The sequence below is a fragment of the Procambarus clarkii genome, chromosome 24 (genome assembly GCF_040958095.1).
Source record: "Procambarus clarkii isolate CNS0578487 chromosome 24, FALCON_Pclarkii_2.0, whole genome shotgun sequence".
Taxonomy (NCBI): domain Eukaryota; kingdom Metazoa; phylum Arthropoda; class Malacostraca; order Decapoda; family Cambaridae; genus Procambarus; species Procambarus clarkii.
Genome location: NC_091173.1, coordinates 22984380 through 23000121, shown reverse-complemented (window position 1 = coordinate 23000121; position 15742 = coordinate 22984380). Strand labels below are relative to the sequence as shown.

Genomic DNA, 15742 nt, shown 5'->3' with positions numbered 1-15742 from the left:
CCGTCATAGTGTCTGTACCTATCGAGCTGTCAGTGCTGTCTGTTACACTTTCTAGTTTACTGTCATCTACATCCTGGCCTACTGAGTCAGAGTTTACAACTTCCTGAGTTTCAGCCTCAGTTTCATCCCTGACTATAGCCTCCGCCCCTGGTATATTAGAATTGTTGTTGTTCCTTTCCCACTCCTTCTGGATGGCTGGCAGGCTTCCAATGAATGATGTTTTCCGATCATGCGTCATGTTATCTAGAAGGTTTTTTAGGATATTCCAAGCTGGCAGGTCATTTTTACACACCCAGAGCAAGTGGCCAGCTCTCAGTGCCGTAGTGTTACTCACTCCTGTACAAGCCGAATGAAATCTATTCTTACAGATATAACATTCAATTCCCGTTACCTTCGTCTTTAAGGAGTTGTTACAGTGGCCACAAATTTGTTTATTTACTCCTATTTTGCCTTGTTTTGTTGTATATATCTATATATTTATAATATTATATGTATATCGTATATTTGTAACAATACATATGTTTATTTGTTCTACTGTATGGTCAGTACTTATCGCACGATCGAGGGTGAGGGTCCCAGAGGCTGTACAGTTGACACGTTGTTGTCCCAGGCCGCGGCTGGAGGCCCTCAGTTGCCAGTTACTTGGGTTATAACACTGATATATTAATTCGCTTCTATTACAATAAGGGATTTTCTGCTTTATTTCCGACTTGCAATAATATTCACTTTCTCTATTACTAATTTCTCGATCCACATTCCCCTATTACACTTGTTGGAAATCAATTTGCTAGTAAGCACACACACACACGATGGGCACACGGGACGTGGGCCTATAGGGTGGGTTCTGGCACCACGAGGTGGACTCCACAAAATTCACTTGTTATTTCCTTAAAGCACAAAAGTCGGATGTCAATCACTATGGTATATTGTTTAATAAGTTGAGATGCACTTTATGAGTTATCTGACTGTGTTTAGTTCCTGTATCACTGAAATATCCCGAGATATATATTGTTTTTCACAGAGCTCGTGCTCTCGTGTGCTTCCCCTCCCCACGCTACGACACTACGCTATGAATGAAGGAATCATTCAGAATCTTTTACACCACATATGTAAGACCAATCCTGGAGTATACGGCCCCAGCATGGAGCCCGTAACTTGTCAAGCACGAGATGAAGCTGGAAAAAGTTCAAAGGTATGCCACTAGACTAGTCCCAGAACGAAGAGGCACAAGTTACGAGGAAAGGCTGTGGGAAATGCACCTTACGACACTGGAAGACAGAAGAGTAAGGGGGAGACATGATCACAACCTACAAAATCCTCAGGGGAATCGACCGGGTAAACAAGGATAAACTATTCAACACGGGTGGTATGCGAACAAGGGGGACACAGGTGGAAACTGAGTACCCACATGAGCCACAGGGACGTTAGAAGGAACTTTTTCAGTGTCAGTAGTTAACGGATGGAATGCATTAGGCAGTGATGTGGCGGAGGCTGACTCCATACACAGTTTCAAATGTAGATATGATAAGAGCCCAGTAGGCTCAGGAATCTGAGCCCCACACACACACACACACACACTCTACAACCCTTACAAAGAAAGTATTATTTACAATCTGTAATTATCTCTCTATAGTTATCTGTCAAGTATTAACTGTCTATAATATACTTACAAGTTGTATTATATAACATTTACTGTTTAAATTTCACTAGCTTTGAATGGCACATAATGTTTCTACAACAAAATGTGCAATAGAGACAAATACCCAGCTTCATAGAAACTAGAGACTATGAGAAAAATTCACATGAATTTACTAAGAACTTGCATATCTGGACTGACCTGGATTCAACAGGAAAAGGCTCATATAGGAACTTTTTGTAGAAATGCTTCTTTTGGTCATGGACAAGAACCACTGCCACCCCCTGATCATCAAACTGGGGCCGCCCAGCTCGTCCCATCATCTGCAGCACGTCTATGGAGACAAAATTTCTGTAATTCAAAGGAACTGTATTTCTGCTTAAAGCTATACAGTATAACATTTAGATTTCAAGTACCATGGTATGATGGTGATATGTATGGCATATCAAACAAATTCTGTAGCTATGCACATTGCTTAATTTGTATAAGAAAGAACAGAAAGGAAACAAGACAAGCCATCAGGTGGGTGTGGAATAACCAACATAAATGCTAGTGGCACAATCATAAGTAACATACAAACATAAGAAACATAACATAATAATAAAGGACACTGCTGAAGGCCTAAGAGCTTATGCAGGAGAGCTCTTGTCGATATCCAACCACACACACACGCACACACATTCATACAAGAGTGTAATGCAGTGTTCAATAGCCTAGCAGGTCTAGTGCCCAGTCCAGGATACTGAACCCAAGTAATCAGTCAATAAAATAACTGCTAATCGATGCACTTGCAGTTTATGCTCGCATGGATGAATGTTTATGTTTATTCTGATAAATGGATTAAAATTAAAAAAACAGTGTTGAATGTAATGAAACACCATTTTCTGGGTGAGTCCCGGAGGCTCACGGAGCTTACCAGGCTGATATGCTAATGTCAGACTTTGGCATCAGTCATGTGTACAGAGTTCTTATGGCCTACCGGGTACCACGAGCCAGAACCTGGCCCCCTCAGAGAGGCAAGGGGAGCAATGGCCTATAGAAACCCCCGTGTGGTTGGAAGCATTCTATGTCGGCCATCGACCGGGTTAGGCACCCAGAAACGTAGGCGTTCCAAAACAAACCCCTATTCTGGTGAAAATTGCAACCAAAAGCTGAACGAGTGGATAGAACTCCCAAAACAAAAATGAGCAAACTAGTATGACGTCATTCGTCGTCGCGCCGCTGTCTGCGCAGTCTCCCCCCCTCCCCAGGAGGGAAAAGGGGGAACCCCAGACCTACTGCGCCGGCGATCCACACCCCAGTTCTGAGGCTAGATGTCAAAAACATGCAAAAAACCAGCGTTGAATGTAATGAAACGCCATTTTCTGGGTGAGTCCCGGAGGCTCCCAGGAGCTATCCATGGCTGATATGGATACCCTAACTATTTTGCATCAGTCGATGTGGGTGGAGTTCTAGGCCTACCGAGGACCACGAGCCAGAACCTGGCCCCCTCAGAGAAGCACGGGGAGCAATGGCCCATAGAATGCACATGTGATTTGGAGCATTCTATATCTGCCATCGACCGGGACAGGCACCCAGAAAGGTAAGCGCCACAAAACAAACCCCTATTCTGGTTAAACAACAAAAATTGACAAACGAGTGGACAGAACTCCCCCAGGAAAACGAACTAACAAGCATGACGTCACGCGAGTCGCGCCGCATGTCTGCGCAGCTCCCCCCTCCCCGGGAGGGGGAAGGGGGAGCCCCAGACCCTCGCGCCGGCGATCCCCGCCCCAGTTCTGAGGCTGGATATCAAAACTGTGAAAAAACCCCGCTGACCGGAGGGCGGGAGGGTGCCGGGGAGCCTCCGGGACTCACCCAGAAAATGGCGTTTCATTACATTCAACGCTGGTTTTCTGGGGGGAGCCCCTATGGCTCCCCGGAGCTACCTCACCAAAGACTACCTAAGAAAACAAGGGGACATACCCGGAAGGCGGTCGGTGAATCACTCCTCAACACGAAGTCGAGACAATAACCCAAGAAATATCATCCGCCAGAAAAAAGGGAGAACGGCCGCAGACAAAGAAACCTATGACTACGACCATAGGAGCCAAAAACCACTGCGCCTGAGAAGAGCAAGAAGCTCTGCCACATGACCCCCAAAGGCGAATGCCAATACAAAAAAAAAACCGAGGCAAAGCAAACCTGACCCCAAGGAGCCACAACCACCAAGGAGAAGAAAAACAGGAGAGCACCCCGTCCAAAGACCAGGACGACACAGGCAGTGCATAAGCAGGACGGAGGTGTAACAACGCATGATACAACCTGCGAAACGGTGCAGAAGGAACATCGATACCGCAAGCTAGCAGCAGAAACCAAGGCGCCAGACCCAGCCCAAACTGCTACAAGGAGCCCAACCTGTCCAGAACAGAAGGAACCAGGATGGAGGCAAACTCCGGACACGCAGGAGGAAGCCGCAAAGGCCAACCGCATCGCAGGCGAAGAGATGCGGTTAGCAAAAACCTCCTGAAGACGGAACCGAGCCCAGGGAGGAGCAGAACCCAAGCCCAAATCGTACGCAGAGGGGGGAAAGAAAACCCCCACTCCTCGTAACAGTAAGCCCCGCTCAGAAGGACGGAATTCCAGGCGGGGCGCAATGGAGCCGAAGGCCCCCAAGGCCGCACCTCCCCAACCCCAGGAGCCTCTGCACCAGGCCCTGGGGCCGAGTCGACCTCCAAAGCCCCGGCCTTACAAGAAAAAGCCGGGGCAGCCGAGAGAGCAGAAAGAGAAGGGGGGCCCACTGGTCAAAACCCCGGAGCATCGGCCGGAGGAACAGACTCGAATGCCTCTGCAGCTACCCCGGACGGGGCAACCCCCGAAACTGCCCTAGTCTCAGAACCTCTAACCCCGCCCCGACCCCGAAGCCTGCAGATGCGTAGGGGCCGGAAGCAGGAGGGGGAAAAACAAGGGCGTGGAAGGAACCAAGGCCGAAGCGACCAAAACCACCTAGGTCTGTGTCCCTACACAAGCGGGGCAGCATCGGGACGTCCGGGAAAGCGACAAACCAGAGCGCATTGCAACATCCTACCCTGCAACGCAAGAGCTGCCTGCACCCACGGGAATTCATCAGCAGACTGGGTGAATGGAGTCACGAACAAGCAACAAAGCTCGCAAGACTCAAGGGTCGAATGTGTCACCGACCCAACAGGCAGCATAACGGAGGCAAAAACAGGGAGAGTCACCCTGAGACAAAGGGACAGAGCAACCCTCAACTCGCCCAAAGCGAGAGGGGACGCAAGGGTCTCCACTATCGGACCTGAGAGCCCCCGGGGGATTTCCCAGGGCCCCTAGACTGGGTCTGCTAAGGGATATCCCAGGCAAGGTACTGCTAACCGGTGCCCTGTACAGTGGTACCTCGGAATGCGAGTGTCCCTGTATGCGAGTTTTTCGGAAGACGAGCAGGATTTTCTCCAAAAATATGTCTCGGAAGGCGAGGGTTACCTCGGGACGCGAGTTTGTTGATACGTGTACAGGCCGACTGGCGCGTGGTGGCATGGCGATCGCGCCTCAGTTTACCAGTGTCTCGTGTCTAGTGACTATCCCACCTGAATTCTTCACAAGGATTTACAGTTTTTTATCGGTTTTTTGGCCATTTGAGCATAAAAGTTGTCATTATACATCTTGCCATGGGTCTCAAGAAAGCCATTGGTAAGGTTCAACCTAAGAAAATAGCTGTGAGTAGAGGCAGTAGAGGATGTCCCTTCTTGATTAAGAAAATGTGTGAAGTATGGGAAGAACTGCAAAGTTTTGTTGAAAAAACTCACCCAGATAAAGCTGTAGCAGGCCGTTGCATTGATCTTTTAAATGATAATGTGATGTCTTACTACAGACAAGTGTTAAAATGTAGGGAAAAACAAGTGTCATTAGACAAATTCTTAGTAAAACAAGCAAGTCCTAGTGGTATGCAGGCAAAATGTGCCAGTGTGCATACCAGTGAAGTCCTCACTGCCTGATGTGATAATGGAAGGGGACTCCCCTTCCAAACAGTAACTCCTCTCCTCCTCCCCCCTCCTCACCATCTTCCATACGCCTACAGCATTCAACAGCAAGGTAAGTAATAACTTGAACATAGTTTTGTAGGTTTATTTAGATGAATTAGGTATAAAAATTTAGTTTGATGTGGGGTTTTTGGGGTAGTCAGGAACGGATTAATTTATTTCCCTTTATTTCTTATGGGGAAATTAGCTTCGGAATGCGAGTTTTCGGAATACGAGGCGTCTCCAGGAACCAATTAAACTCTTAAACTAAGGTATGCCTGTACTTACAGGGCACTCAGGGAAGGTGACCCTAAGCACATGCAGCCCGAGTACCTGAGAATACTACTCCCAGCTCACACGACCACCGTAAGAGCAGCACTGCAAACAAGTCACAGCACTGAGACAAGACTGGAGCTGGAGCCACATGACCGTGCATGATCCCATCAGCCGAGGAACTGGGGCGGGGATCACCTATCAAGCAGCATCTGAAAATAAAGCTGAGCTGGCCACCAAGGAACCATAAGGACTGCTCTCATGGGAATGGGCTGCAACCGAGTCAGAACCCGAAGCAACAGCTGGACCGGGAGAAGAGGAACAGGTACCCCAACCTCAACCAGTCCTGCCGAAAAGCATCCAACGTGAACGCCTCGCAGGTGGGTAAGGGCGCTACATAAAATGGGCGACGCCTAGACCATGCCGACTTGAAGACGTCCATGGCCAAGAGTCCGTACGTCCGGCAGAGCCAACAAAAACGAGTCGGCGACGACTAACCAATCCGCGAAAAGAGGAATGAGCCGAGACAGCTGTCCGCCAGGACGCAGGACACCCCGGACATGAATCTCACAGTTAGCCAAACCCTGAGAATCCAGCAAACGAGCCACTCTAAGGAACCAACCCCAAAGGTCAACACCTAAGAGAAACCCTGTGGTTCCGGCAAGAACCCCCAGAGAACAGTTCGAATGGAGCTGAATGTTAGAGCACCAAGTGACCCAAACCCTCCGAAGTGCAAACCAGACAGCCACGAACTCCTGAACCGTCCTGTGAGCCCGACGGATGGACAGACTCCACCATCCCCGGCCGACCTGGTGAGCACTGGTCACAAAGCTCCAGCCGAGAGATGACCCGTCCTTAAACACATTGAGCGAAGGCTCGGGGAGGTGCCAAGACACGGAACACCGAAAACCCCAAAGAGGAAGCTGGTGACACAGCACCAACACAAGATCCTAAGAGGAACAAACCCAACGATTGCAAGAGGCGGAAGGGGAGTCTCCGAAGGAACCAAACAGACGCCGAAGCCAAACCCGACCCCATGGGCAGACCAGCATGTCGAAGTTCAGACTCCCGCACAACCGCTCGAGCAACCCGGGACCCCCTCATGAACAGCCGAAGGCGGGACCACAGCTGCAGTAACACTTCTGGAGGGAAAGATAATGAGTGGCCCAATAGCCCTAAACAAGGCCCAGGTCCGATACCCGGGATGGAAACAGATGGAATGGCCTCCAGATCACCAGGAAACCAAACCCGGCGATCTGGAAAGAACCACACTCACACCCCTGGCGAGCAGACAAGCGGACCGACTGGGAGCCAACACCAGCCAGTCATCGAGGTAGGCCAGACACCGAATCAAAAGCAGACAGGCCAAGATCCGGTAAAGATGGAAAAAAAAAAAAAAAAAAAAAAAAAAAAAAAAAAAACCCAAGTGCCAATAATTGACCTGGAGGTCCTGGGCCACCATCCAGGCACCCGGCCCCAACAGAAACCGGACAGGAGACAACAGTCCTCCGAGGAGGGCATAGAAACCAGGGCGCAGACTAAAAATGTCCAGAAGAACCGCAGATTCGAAAGGCCCATGTCTGCAAAGAGCAGACGGGAACCCCAGAAGTATGGGGCGGATCAACTATGCCCAACGCACCCATCAAGATGAAATGAAGAAGCGCAGGGGAAGAAGCCCACCCACCAGAGGGGGAGACACCGTCCACCGCCACCACCAGAGGCCGGAAGACAACCAAAAGTGCCCACCAACAGTGGGACCATATGAGAATCAACAGAGCAAGCTGCTCCCCCCAGCGCCCCATCCACAGAGAAGGGAACAGAGCCCCTTCCGAAAGAAAAAGTAAACATACTCATATATACATATCATGTACATACACACACACGTGCATGCGTCAGTAGTTTCAAAGCATTATATGACAAAGAGTGCTGGGAAGACGGGACACCACGAGCGTAGCTCTCATCGTGTAACTACACTTAGGTAATTACATACACATGTGCACACACACACAGTGTACACAAGTACATGCGTATACACACACACACAGTGTACACAAGTACATGCGTATACACACACACATACACTTGAAAAGAAAATTACAAGCCGCCGGCCAGGCAAAGAAGGCACAAAACTGCATCAAAAGGCCCACCTCGACAACAAAACCTCAAAGTCCCAGCACGATTACAACATGTGCCAAGATCCAAAAAGATCAGTCTGCAAGCCAGGAAGACCCCAGAACTCCAGAAGGCAGAACCGGGTCACACATGAGGAAACAAAGCCCCTTGAACCCATAAAGGGAGCCCAAGGGGAAGAAACCTCCAGAACGAAACCAAAGAACCCAAAGAAACCCGGAATCGAACCAGGGGGAGCCCAAACCACCACATTTGCTGGCGGAGAAACACCACAGAAAGGCAAAGCACAGCCCCCAGACAGAACCCCAGGGAAACGGTCATAACAGACCGAAAACTGAGGGACAAAGTGTGGGAGCAATCATAACAGCCAGGCACACTGAGCACAAACCCAAAGGCCCAGACCCAATGTAATAACCCTTCCTAATTGAAAGAGTCTGAACGCTATCCCTGTTGTAAGACAGGGATAGCGACCTCTCTCTCTTCACTCAATACCCCAGCTTAACACTGTTACAGTCCAGTAAGACCCCTCACTGGACTGCCACGAATATAAACTGAATACAAAATGAGGAGGACATAACAAGAATAGGGGTTGTTAATTAAACTAATAATTAAAATCATTTAACACTGCCACCACCTTCCAAACATAAATGAATGTGTCTAAAATTACTGGTTCCCTAGGAAGAAAGGGACTCAATCATCAGGGAACTCAAAAGGGCACGTAAATAAATCTTCATGGATTAATACTGTAATCTTACTGAACTGACCGGGAGATTCTAGAGCGACTTGAAAATCACAAGAATGAGTAACACAGTCATTAATCAAAGGGAACAGATAACTAAACACAAATACATTAAAATTACTTTATCATTGGAACCCGTATATTTAAATAAAAATTGAAACATAGCCTACTCTAAAAAAAACTATGAGGCAATGGAATGTAACACACAACTCAAGTGCACAATTACCTTCAATACTGCAGCTTGCCAAAGGATATTGATTGGCTGCCCGCAGGTCACCTGATCTGTACCTCAGTTGAGGCCCCAAGACACACTAACACTCTTTATTAAAAACGCTTACCAGTGGGACAGGCTCCACCCCCTAGTTCCTAGGCCCAAATTAACTCCGCCTATCCCAAGACTATGGCCAATGGATTTAAACATAACTAGGTGATCTAGAATCCGGACCAATGGCATGGACAAGCACTACCCTGTGAGGCCCCGCCTCCACAGGCCTACATGTCTTCAACCAATCCGGATCAGGCTTGACCATAAGGGTCAATTCCTCTTGACAGAAACTCCAAAAACTGGGAAGGCACCAACGACTTTCCTGACTGGGCACCCACGTGTAACTTGAGACCACAAGTTTATTGGCTCTGGGGTACTATTTTCAATTCATCACTGGACAGATGGACAGGAGAGCGAGGGGAGCAAGTGGCTTCAATCTGTTTATGACCCCGAGGGCCAGACCGTGACAAAAGGCAGGGATAACCTAAAGGGAGGGAAGGCAAGCGAGGGAAGGGAAGGGGAAGAGGAAGGAGAAGAGAAAGGGGGAAGGGGGAATGGGGGAAGGGGAAAGGGGCTATGGTGTGCATATACCATTACACCAAATTACACCAAAAACAGACAAAATGGAAAACGGCGAAAAACGCCGCCCAAAAGCAGAAAACCCAGGCAGGGGCAAACCGCCCCAGAACTGCTAGCAGGCATCCCCCACAGCCCCGGGAACCAGCAACAAAGGCCCTGGGGCAGAGCCGTCCTCCAAGCCCTCTGCCCTTAAAGAAAAGCAAAAGTCCATGGGAAAGGCAGCAAGAAAGGGCCGCTGGTAAGACCCAGAAGCCTTGGCAGGAGTTACAGGCTCGAAAACCTCCGTCCCCCAACCCGTACAGGTCAGCCCCCGAAAACCGCCCGAATCTCGGCCCCAACGAAACTCCGCCCCGACCCCGAAACCCGCAGACGGTCCGGAGCCTGGAACAGAGAGGGAAAGGGGCGAACAGCATCTAACCAAAACGGGGCGGCCTCGGGGCATCAGAGTGGGAAACCAACCTAGCATGTTGCAGCAACCTAACCTAGCTTGCAACACGGATGCTGCCTGTACTCTGAACAGTAATAACATCAGGAGAGTACTGGAGAACAAGCAGAGAATATATCTCGCAAGATTCCAGGTTAAGTTGTCAGTGACCCGACAGGCAATATGAGGGAGGTAAAAGTGGCGACTGTCACACGGAGACAAGGGCACAGCAACCAACGATCCCGTACAAAACGGGTTGGAACCCGGAAGACACATTCAATGGTCCACCGAGCCCAGACAGAGGTTTCAAGGGCCCGTAGGCTGACTGCTACGGGAAGCCCGGGCAAGGTGTTGCTAAACTGGTTAAGAAACCCAAAATAACAAGAGGGTAGAGGATAGCACTGAAAACCCCTGCGACGTGTACAATCACGGGGGCCTAGCAGAGGGCTGCCAAACACTACCAGTGGAACTATAGCCACACTAGGCAGACCCACCACCAGGCAATTGAAAATAAAAACAAAAGAAAACCCCCGCAAAAGTCCACCTTCTCCAGAGGCAACAGGAACCAGTCGCCACTTAGGTGGCAGGCAGCGCAACACCTTGATGCTCTAACCAGCACAATACCAATCCCTACCCAGGGCCAAACAAGGGCCCCAAGCCCCAGCTGGCCCCAAGGGCAAGGCAAATGCCGAGCAGCAAGAACCTCTACGGGAATGGTTCCCGAACGCCCCAGGGAAGATAACCCTGTTACGCAAGGGCAGTACTCACAGGGCGCTTAGGGAACTCAGCCACTAAGCACATGCAGCCCTGGCACTGATGAGGTACTCCTGGCCACCGCACAACACAACACACGGCAGTGAACGCCACACAAGGCAAACACCGCCTAGGAAACTGAGGCCAGAGAAGCGTCTATCCCGGTTGACATTAGCTTACGAACTGAAGCTTGGCAGCCGGCACGGTAGGTCCGGAGCTCACCCCTTCCCCTCTTGGGGCGGAGAGCAATGCGAGGACGATCCACGCGGCAGTAAAGTGTGATGTTTGCTTGTTTGCTTGTTTCCTTGGGATTGTTGGGAGTTTCTACCTCTCTGTTTGGTTTTTTGTTGTTTTTTACCATGTGGGGTTTGTTTTGTCATGCCTATCTCTCTGGGTGCCTGACCCCGGTCGATGGCAGATAAGGAAAACCCCAACCACAAGAGGGTTTTCCAGTGCCATTGCTCCCTGAAACCTCTCTGAAGGGGCCAGGTTCTGGCGCTGGTCCCTGGTAGGTCTGAACTCCTTAGCTAATGTCCCGGTCTAATATGACATACATTAGCCCGATAAGTTCCAGGGAGCCGTAGGGGCTTCCCACAGAAAAACCAGCTTTAAATGTAATGAAATGTTATTTTTTGGGTGAGTCCCGGAGGCTTCCCAGAGCTTACTAGGCTGATACGCTAATGTCAGACTTTGGCATCAGTCATGTGTATGGAGTTCTTATGGGCCTACCAGGGGACCACGAGCCAGAACCTATCCCCCTCAGAGAGGCATGGGGAGCAATGGCCTATAGAAACCCCCGTGTAATTAAAAGCATTCTATGTCTGCCATCGACCGGGTTAGGCAACCAGAAAGGTAGGCGTCCCAAAACAAACTCCAATTCTGATGAAAATTGCAACCAAAAGCCAAACAAGTGGATAGAACTCCCCAAACAAAAACGAGCAAAGTAGTATGACGTCATCCATCGTCGCACCGCAGGCTGCGCAGCACCCCCTCCTTGGGAGGGGGAAGGGGCAGCCCCAGACCTATCGCACAAGCGATCCACACCCCAGTTCTGAGGCTGGATGTCAAAAACATGCGAAAAAAACGCCGACCGGAGGGAGGGAAGGATGCCGGGGAGCCTCCGGGACTCGCCCAAAGAATGGCGTTTCATTACATTCAATGCTGGTTTTCTGGGGGGAGCCCCTATGGCTCCCTGGAGCTTCATACCCACAGAAGAAAAGAATAGGGACTTACCCGGGAGGCAGTTACTGGTCACTCCTCAACCCGAAGTCGAGACAACTGGCTGCATCTGCCGACCCAAAGCAACACAGGCCTGACCGGGCCCAGGGACGTTTACAAGGTAACAAGCAGCCAGGACCCTGTTCGACTGCCAAAATTCCCTCGACTGAATGTCAGCCCAGGACATATTGCCAAAGACGCCGGCAAGAGCCGCGAACTTGCGGACGTCATGGGCATGGGGATAGACTGCAGGCTGGCAAGCCTTAATAACCCTGCGGACGACCTGGGAGACCCGCACCCTCGAACAGAAAAGAAAGGAAACCGGATCAACCCAAAGCGCATCCACGGACACAAGCTGTGGCGCGCAAATAACGGCGGAGAACCGCCACCGGACACAAAACATGATGCACCCCTGGCCAAACCAACCAAGCATCAACAACCCAAGGGCCCCTCCGGAATGCAGCAGTCTCATTTTTCGACAGAAAAGAAGGAGAAGGCTGTAGACGAACAAATGTATCACCCCGACCGAAGGTGCAGATACCTCTGCGCCGGAGGAGAGCATGAAGCTCACCCACACGACCATGAAGCTCACCCACACGACCCCCAGAGGCCAATGCCAACAGGAAGAGAGCCTTCGAAAAACAATCCTGAACCGAAGGGGCCACAACAAAACGAGGAGAAGAAAGAAAAGAGAGCACTCTGTCCAATGACCAGGACGGCACAGACGGCGCAGGCATGACATCAATACCGAAAGCAAGCTGAAGCGGCTCCGCCAGCGCCGTACGATACGAGGCGACAGTGTTAGGCATAGGAAGATGGTCCTGGAACAACCAAGAGAGAAAGGACACCACCACCCTAACAGAAAGTGAAGTACAACGACGAAGACGTAAGAAGAACCGGAAGGACCCCCAGGAAACTTCATACAGTTGTACCTCGGAATACGAGTGTCCCTGAATACGAGCAGTATTTGCTCTGAAAATGTGCCTCGGAAGGTGAGTTTGTTGATACGAGTACAGACCGACCTAGTGTGTGGTGGTACGGCGATCGTCGCCCCTCACCCCTCAGTTTACCAGTGCCTCGCGCCCAGTGACTATCCCACGGCAATTCTTCACACGGATTTTCAGTGTTTTGTTGGATTTTTGGTCATTTGACCTTAAAAGTTGTTGTTATATATCTCACCATGGGTCCCAAGAAAGCCAGTGGTAAGGTTTAACCTAAGAAAATAGTGCGGCGTTTCGGGCGATCGAGCGGCAACACTGAAAAGTGTATACACTTTTCACTGTCCTGACATTAATTTTTGATGTACATATTTCAATTTTGTACCAATGTGTTCGCAATAGAATGTTCTAGAAGAACATAAGCATAAAATATCACACAAGGATGCGTTAGACCGGCACCAAATAAAAAAACTACGTCAATTACACTGGTCGTGTCAACAATATAATGGTCTTATCTCGATGGTGCAATGCTGTGCCGTTCTCCCAAATAGGCTATGCGGCTATTAGAGAAAACAAAAATTTCATGGCGGACATTTTCAAACTATCCCAAAGTCGATCGCATAACAAAGAGTTTATAGAAATATTTTTTCTCGTGACTCATGAGCGAGTCCGCTGTGCGACCTCAATGCAAAAAGTGGTAACGCTCTCGAGTGCCGTGATAACGCTAAAGTGTTAAGAAAATGTGTGAAGTATGGGAAGAATTGCAAAGTTTTGTTGAAAAAGCTCACCCAGATAAAGCTGTAGCAGGCCATTGCATTGACCTTTTAAATGACAATGTGATGTCTTACTACAGACAAGTGTTAAAATGTAGGGAAAACAAGTGTCTTTAGACAGATTCTTAGTAAGACAAGCAAGTCTTAGTGGTATGCAGGCAAAACGTGCCAGAGTGTGCACACCAGTGAAGTCCTCGCTGCCTGATGTTATAATGGAAGGGGACTCCCCTTCCAAACAGTAACACCTCTCCTCCTTCCCCCTCCTCACCATCTTCCATACGCCAACAGCAAGGTAAGTAATAACTTGAACATAGTTTTGTAGGTTTATTTAGATGAATTAGGTATAAAATTTAGTTTGAAGTGGGGTTTTTGGGGTAGTCAGGAACGGATTAATTCATTTCCCATTATTTCATATGGGGAAATTAGCTTCGGAATACGAGCAGTCTCCAGGAACGGATTAAACTCTTAAACCGAAGTACCACTGTACTGCCGCCGAGACGAAGCCCGCAGGTGGGACACTAATAAAAAAGCCACCTGGTGATGTCCGATCTGCTGGGAGAGGCGGAACCGCGGAAAAACCTCCGGGTTCAGACACCGAGAAAGCATTACCTGAAACCACGGCTGGGCCGGCCACCAAGGGGCCAAGAGGACAACTCTCCCCTGGTAAGTCTCTAAGCGAGTCAAGACCTGGAGCAACAGCTGAAACGGGAAAATGAGGTACAAGAACCCCCACCTTGACCAGTCCTGCCGAAAGGCGTCGACCCCGACGGCCTTGCAGTCGGGAAAGGGCGCCACAAACAGGGGAAGGCGCCATGACTATGCCGATGCGAAGAGGTCCACCTTGGGGCGTCTGAACGTCTGGCAAAGAAAACAGAAGGAGTCGGTGTCAACCGTCCATTCCGTGGAGAGGGTTATCTTGAGAGGTTATCTTGAGATGATTTCGGGGCTTTTTAGTGTCCCGCGGCCCGGTCCTCGACCAGGCCTCCACCCCCAGGAAGCAGCCCGTGACAGCTGACTAACACCCAGGTACCTATTTTTACTGCTAGGTAACAGGGGCATAGGGTGAAAGAAACTTTTGCCCATTGTTTCTCGCCAGCGCCTGGGATCGAACCCAGGACCACAGGATCACAAGCCCAGTGTGCTGTCCGCTCGGCCGACCAGCTCCCTCGAACGAAATGGGAACGAAATGAGACAGGCTGACAGCCAAGACGTTGGACACTCCCAGCATGTGAACTGCCAGGAGAGCCAAACCCCGAGAACTCAGCAGACGAGTCACTCGAAGCGACCAGCGCCAAATAGCCAAGGACCTCATCGAACCCCCCCCACCCCTGTTCAGACAATGAACCACCAAGAAGCAGTCCGAATGGAGCTGGATCGTCGACCAGTGGGCGACTCGAATCCTCCGAAGAGCAAACCACACCGCAAAGAACTCCCGCACAGTGCTGTGGGCTCGAAGGAAGGACAGACCCCACCGACCCTCGCCGGCCTCGTGAGCACTGGTCATAAAGCCCCAGCCGAGAGACGACGCGTCCGTGAACACATCGAGCGAGGGCTCGGGAAGGCGGCAAGACACTGAACCCCGAAAAACCTGAAGAGGAAGCCGGAGACGCAGCAACTGACACAAAGCCCTCGGGGTCCGAACCCAGCGATCGCGAGAGAGGCGGAAGGGACGTCCCCGAAGGAACCAGAACAGCCGACGAAGCCAAACCCGCCCCGGTGAGCAGACCTGCATCGCGAAGTTCAGGCTCCCGCACAGACCCTCGAGCAACCACCGGGTGACCCGGGAGCTCCCCCAGAAACAGGCACAAGCGGGACTGCAGCCGCAGAAGAGACTCCGGAGGAAAAGACAAGGAAGCGGTCCGAGAGTCCCACACAAGGCCCAGCCAGGTCCGAACCTGGGAGGGAACCAGATGGGATTTCTTGAGGTTATCTTGAGATGATTTCGGGGCTTTTATAGTGTCCCCGTAGCCCGGTCCTCGACCAGGCCTCCACCCCCAG

At 50.4% G+C, this 15742-nt stretch overlaps 1 protein-coding gene across 1 annotated transcript in view; it reads right to left on the bottom strand.

Annotated features, from left to right (window-relative positions):
- Positions 1-15742, bottom strand: part of obe (activating signal cointegrator 1 complex subunit obelus) — a 565443-nt gene that overhangs the window by 149730 nt on the left and 399971 nt on the right. Inside the window, exon 37 of the mRNA XM_069330748.1 lies at positions 1838-1970. Within this exon, the coding sequence (XP_069186849.1) occupies positions 1838-1970 (133 nt within the window). The remainder of the gene's footprint in view (positions 1-1837; positions 1971-15742) is intronic.